A 6,412-nucleotide genomic window follows, 5' to 3' on the forward strand; every position below is an offset into this window, starting at 1 on the left:
AGAAAAAACTATTTTATAATTCATATGGAACCAAACAAGAGCCCCAATAGCCAAAAGATCTAATCCTAAGCAAAAAGAACAAAGCTGGAGGCATCATGCTACCTGATTTCAAACTAAATTACGGGGCTATAGTAACCAAAACAGCATGGTACTGGATCAAGAACAGAAACATATATCAATGGAACAGAATAGAGAACTCAGAAATAAGGCTGCACACCTACAACTATCAGATCTTCTACAGAGCTGACAAAAAAAAAAAAAAGCAATGGGGAAAGGCTTTCCTATTCAATAAATGGTGCTGGGATAACTGGCTAGCCATATGCAGAAGATTGAAACTGGACCCATTCCTTATGCCATATGCAAAAATCGACTCAAAATGAATTAAAGACTTAAATATAAAACCTGAGACCATAAAAACCCTGGAAAACAACCTAGACAAAACCATTCCAGACATAGGAATGGGAAAATATTTCATAATGAAGATGCCAAAAGCAATTGCAATGAAAGCAAAAGTTGACAAATGGGATCTAATTAAACTAAAGAGCTTCTGCACAGCAAAAGGAACTATCAATGTAATGAAGAGAGAACCTACAAAATGGGAGAACTTTTTGTAAACTCTACATCTGACAAAGATCTAATATCCAGAATCCATAAGGAACTTAAGTAGATTTACAAGTAAAAAAAACAACCCTATTAAAAAGTGGGCAAAGAACACGAATGAACACTGCAAAAAAAAAAAAAAAAGACATACGTGCAGCCAACAGGCATATGAAGAAAAGCTTATATCACTGATCATTAGAGAAATGCAAATCAAAACCACAATGAGATACTCTCACTCCAGTCAGAATGGCTATCATTAAAAAGTCAAAAAATAACAGATGCTGGTGAGGTTGTAGAGTAAAAGGAATGCTTATACCCTCTTGGTGGGAGCATAAATTAGTTCAACCATTGTGGAAGACAGCGTGGCAATTCCTTAAAGGCCTAAAAACAGAAATATTCAACTTAGCGGTCCCATTACAGGGTATATACCCAATGTAATATAAGTAGTTCTATCATAAAGACACATGCACCCTTATGTTCATTGCAACACTATTCACAAAAGCAAAGACATGCTATGAACCTAAATGCTCAACAACGGTAGAATGGATAAAGAAAATAGGGTACACATACACCATGGAATACTATGCAGCCATAAAAAGAATGAGATCATATCCTTCTCAGGAACATGGATGGAGCTTGGAGGCCACTATCCTTAGCAAACTAACTCAGGAACAGAAAACCAAATACTGCATGTTCTCACTTGTAAGTGGGAGCTAAATGATGAGAACACAAGGACACATAGAGGGGAACAACGCTCACCGGAGCCTGTCAGAGGGTGAAGGTTGGGAGGAGGGGGAGGATCAAGAAAAATAACTAATGGGTACTGGGCTTAATACCTGAGTGACAAAATAATCTGTACAACAAACCACCATGATACAAATTTACCTACATAACAAACCTGCACATGTACTCCTGAGCTTAAAATAAAAGTTAAAAAAAAGAGAATGCCCTGTAAGGTAAATGAAATACCAAATATTGAACATGTTGATTATCATTTGTTAATCAGTGCTGATGAGCAATTATTGAGATATTTGGTTGATATAAAATGAGAATATGGATTCATTTTTATCCCTCAATTTGTCTGTAAAATAGGGATGATAGCTCAAAGAATGACTTTAAGGATTAAATGAATTGTCTTATGTAATGTGGATAGAGCACTTACTAGCACCTTTTAAGTACTCAATAAATGGCACCTACTTAAATAAATAAAAGTAAAAGTAATGAAAAAAGAAATTAAAAATTCAAATTAAAATACTGCAATTTCTCAACCTTCAGGTTATAAAAATCGAGAAAAAATTTTTAATAACAACCGTTGATGGGAGGGATGTGGGTAAACAAACACTATCGTAACATAGCAAATCTATAAATTGGCCCAAAAGTTTTAAAAATTAAGACATGTATATGTTTGTGCATGTGTATCTTAAAATTTATATTTGTTTGCGTTTCCTTTAATCTGATAAAGTTATTCGTGGGAATTAATCCTGGGAAAATAATTACATAAATTTTGAAAAATACCCCTGTAAGAATCTTCATCACAATATTATTTGTTATTGCAAAACAATTAGAAACAACCCAAGTGATATCGGTGGAGTTTTGATTAAATAAATTATAGTTTATATGTTTAATGATAGACTGTGTCATCATTAAAAGAGATAACGCAAAATTGTAGTATTTGTCATATAAAAGATTATACTGTATAACATTTAGGAAAAACATAAAGCAGACCACAGAACAGTATGTTTCTACTGATGTGAAATAGGCATATCATATATACAGGAAATCTGTGGGGGAATAAACACCAAATTCTTTTTTTCTTTCTTTATTTTAATTTAATTGTATTTATTTATTTATTTTTGAGATGGAGTTTCACTCTTGTCTCCCAGGCTGGAGTGCAGTGGCGCCATCTCAACTCACTGCAGCCTCCGCCTCCCAGGTTCAAGTGATCCTCCTGCCTCAGCCTCCTGAGTAGCTGGGATTACAGGTGCCCACCACCACGCCCGGCTAATTTTTGTATTTTTAGTAGAGACAGGGTTTCACTATGTTGGCCAGGCTGGTCTCGAACTCCTGAGCTCAAGTGATCTGCCCGCCTCGGCCTCCCAAAGTGCTGGGATTACAGGCATGAGCCACCGCGCCCGCTCACTAAATTCTTAAGAGGAGTTAACTCTGATGAGGTTTTCGGTGAGGTTTATTTCCCACTTGACAGTATAATACTGTCTGAATGTTTCCACTGTCAGGTATAATATTTCTGAAGCATTTTAAAATAAGTATATTTACATTCAAGAGCACAATGAGAGAAATTCCCAAGGGAAATACACCTTTCTCACTTGTTCAGGAAACCCTTAGTGTTGGAGGACAGTTGGAATGCAGGAAAGGATGAATGTCCAGCAGAAGGTGCCAGGACCTGGGATCTTTGGGGGTCAGAGACAAATGTGAGATGCTCACGGGGTAGATGGAGGGGTGGAAATGGTGGTGGTAATGCTCTCAAAATGTTTTGTGATGTGTTCAGACCCAGGGAGAAGTTCATTCAGACTGTTATGATCAGAGATCGTTAAATGTGAAGAACTGTGGATAGAAAGCCTTGTCCCAGTCCTTTATGGTACAGGTGGACACCAGCCCAACCATGGTAAGGAAATTTCTAAGATGACAGAGCAGTGGATGAGTAGGAATGATGTGATTACAACCTGTGTCCCTGATTTTCATTCACAAGAACTTTGCCCTTAAGGGAAGCTCAAGTTCTTTAACCTTAAAATATCTTGACAACCAAGAGCATCAGCAAAGAGACACACTTCTCTCTTCCCATTCTCTCATTGCGCCATCTCCTTCATTACTTCCATCCTTCCTTCTCACCACTTTTGCTCATCATCCTGTCCCATCCCTCTCAATATACTCATTTCATTTTCATTGCTCCACTCCAATCCTTTCCTATCTCCCACTCTCATATATTTTCTTCACATCCTTATCTCAGCCCATCCTTCCAGTCAGCCCCAAGAGGAAATAACAGAGAAGCCAAGGTTCAGGTGCACCCATGTACAGTTTTAGGGATGACACAGCAAAAGGACAGTAGAGTTGCTAGGACATGGTAAACAGTCTTCCCAGGAAGGCTGGAGAGAATCAGGAATTAGTGGGCTGAAGCCTGGATAGACATCAAGATGAGGAAGTGCTCTGGGTTGCAGTGCTATTGATGTGTTTATAATATAAAGTTAGAAAGAGGTATCAATCCCAGGGACTGCATTTGTGGATGTGTATTTTCAGGCTAGAAGGTTTGGGATAGAAAAGTAAGGCTTTGGAGGAGAATGTTGTATTGGGTATTCTACAACAAAATTCCAAGGGCCTGGTTGGAACATAAATGCTTACTCTTTCAAAAAGTATCATATGTGTCAGGAAGATGACTTACCAGATAAGAGAGAAAGATACCACAGGGGATGGAAATAGAACATTCCTTTTTTGATCTTAAGGTCTATCATGTACGTATGAACCTAGTTTTTATTTAGTAGCTCTTTCCTTCTCTAGACCCCACCTGTTGCCTGATCATCCTATGGGATTCTCGTGTGGTACTAAAGAGAGGGAACTGATTTTATGGGAGGCGAAAGGTGAACAGCAGAATGAAATGATTCCTGGCACTGGGCCCATGGTTCAAAATACCTTTCCACACTCTGATCTGGAGGGAGTCGCACATCCCTCCGGAAGGAAACTTTGCAGTGATATTCTTGGTTACCTAGGCTGGGGTTAAGTGGCCCTTTCCTGTAGGACATTGCTGCCCAGGCACAAAGTGCTGCCAAGGTTTCAACTCTACTGAGAAAGTGGGCACAGCCCAAAACAAGTTAGAAACTTGCCCAAGAGTCTTGGTTGGCAGAAGTTAACTTCACGTCTTCCTGTCTTACTAGCTTTTTTCTATAGAGTGTATCACCATGTGGTATACTATATATGATGCTTATTTATTTATTTAGCCTACCTTTATAGCATGTGATTTGCTTGAGTGCAGAGACTTTTGTCCATTTTGCTCCCCAGTGCCCTAGAGGATTGTCTGGATCATAGAAGTAATTTAATAAATATTTGTCGAATGAATAAATGAATGAATTATATAGGGTTTCCTTGTAGGCCAAACACATAACACCACTCCTCAGGCATCAAGAGATAGAAATAATGGTTATAAACAAGGTTCGTTAGTTACTGTCTTCTTGGGAAATTTTCCTCAGTCCAGAAAAGGCAGGAAAGGAGGTCATCTCTTAGGTCAGTGATCGCTTCCCCACAAGTAACTGACACAGAGCACCCTGAACATCAGTATTTCTGAGGCTGTAGATAAGTGGGTTCAGCATGGGGTTGATCACAGTCATGAAAACTCCAACCCCCTTATCCTTGTCTGAAGATTCCACTGAACCCAGCCTCATGTAGCTGAAGACACCTGTCCCATAGAAGATGCCCACCACAGTGAGGTGGGAGCCACATGTGGAGAAGGCCTTCTTTCTGCCCTCAGCAGAGCGGATTTGCAGCACAGCAGCTACCACATGGGCATAGGACACGCTGATGAGGACCAAGGGCACCACAGCCATGAAGGCTGCTGCTACAAAGAGCAGCAGCTCATTGAGTTGGGTGCTGGAGCAGGAGAGCTGGAAGAGCTGTGGAAGGTCACAGTAGAAGTGATTGATGACATTGGGGCCACAGAAGTTGAGGGTAGTTAAGGCAATAGTGTGGGTCAGTGCGTTGGTGAAGGCACAAGTCCAGGACACAGCCACCAGCATCCTCTGGACTGTCTGACTCATGCAGGTGCTGTAGGTGAGGGGCCGGCAGATGGCCAGGAATCGGTCATAGGCCATGGCGGTCAGCAGGAAGCAGTCCACCCCAGCCAGAAGGTGGAAGAAGAAGAGCTGGGAGAGGCAGGCATCATAGGAAATTGTGCACTTGTGGGACAAGAGACGACCCAACACTGCAGGAACAGTGACAGTGATACATCCGACATCCAGCACTGATAGGTTCCCCAGGAAGAAGTACATGGGGGTGTGGAGTTTGGGCTCCACCAAGACAGCTGCCAGGATGCTGAGGTTGCCCCCAATTGTGACCAGATAGGCAAAGAGGAAGAGCACAAAGACCACAGACTGCATCTCTTCTGTTTGCACCAGGCCCGGCAGAATGAACTCAGCAACAGCGGTCCTGTTGGTCCCAGCTTCTGGCTCCATGAGTTCCTATAAGGATATGTCCCAGCAGGGGAGGTATCAGTTCACTCAGTTCACATTAACATTTTAAACCGTTTGTGTTCAAAGCCCCATGGCAAGTCCCCAGGCCGTCCCTCACTCGACCTCCTCCATCACCTCAATGCCTTCACCTTGCTTGTGGTTGAGATGCCCAGGGCCACCACCACCTTGTCCCTCTCATCCTCTGCTAGCTGAAAAGCTCAGAATATGTGGGAAAATAAACTAAGATAAAAGATCTAATTTACAACATGAGGATTATAGTTAATAAAGTGTATTGTATTCAAGATTTTTGCTAAATGAGTAGATTATAGCTGCTTTTGCCAGAGAGGGGAAAATGGGTAACTGTGTGACATGATGGATACGTGAATTTGTTTCACTATACTAATCATTTTACTGTCTACATGTATCTCATAACTTCATGTGGTGAACCTTAAATATAGGCAATAAATTTTTTTTTTAAAAAAAAGGCAAGAGACTTCCTTTTTGAATATAGTGAGATTGAGATAGAATTTTCGCCGGACGCGGTGGCTCATGCCTGTAATCCCAGCACTTTGGGAGGCCGAGGCGGGCGGATCACGAGGTCAGGAGATTGAGACCATCCTGGCTAACACAGTGAAACCCCG

The 6,412-nt window shown here is 41.1% G+C and overlaps 1 protein-coding gene across 1 annotated transcript; it reads right to left on the reverse strand.

Annotated features, from left to right (window-relative positions):
• Window positions 1–4,826: 4,826 nt before the first annotated feature.
• On the reverse strand, window positions 4,827–5,822 carry LOC104677242 (olfactory receptor 3A2). The gene has a single exon (XM_010382223.2). It carries the CDS (start codon window positions 5,772–5,774, stop codon window positions 4,827–4,829), a length of 948 nt encoding a protein of 315 aa, XP_010380525.2. The 5' UTR covers window positions 5,775–5,822.
• Between the last annotated feature and the right edge of the window lie 590 nt (window positions 5,823–6,412).

Source organism: Rhinopithecus roxellana, chromosome 19 (genome assembly GCF_007565055.1).
Source record: "Rhinopithecus roxellana isolate Shanxi Qingling chromosome 19, ASM756505v1, whole genome shotgun sequence".
NCBI lineage: Eukaryota > Metazoa > Chordata > Mammalia > Primates > Cercopithecidae > Rhinopithecus > Rhinopithecus roxellana.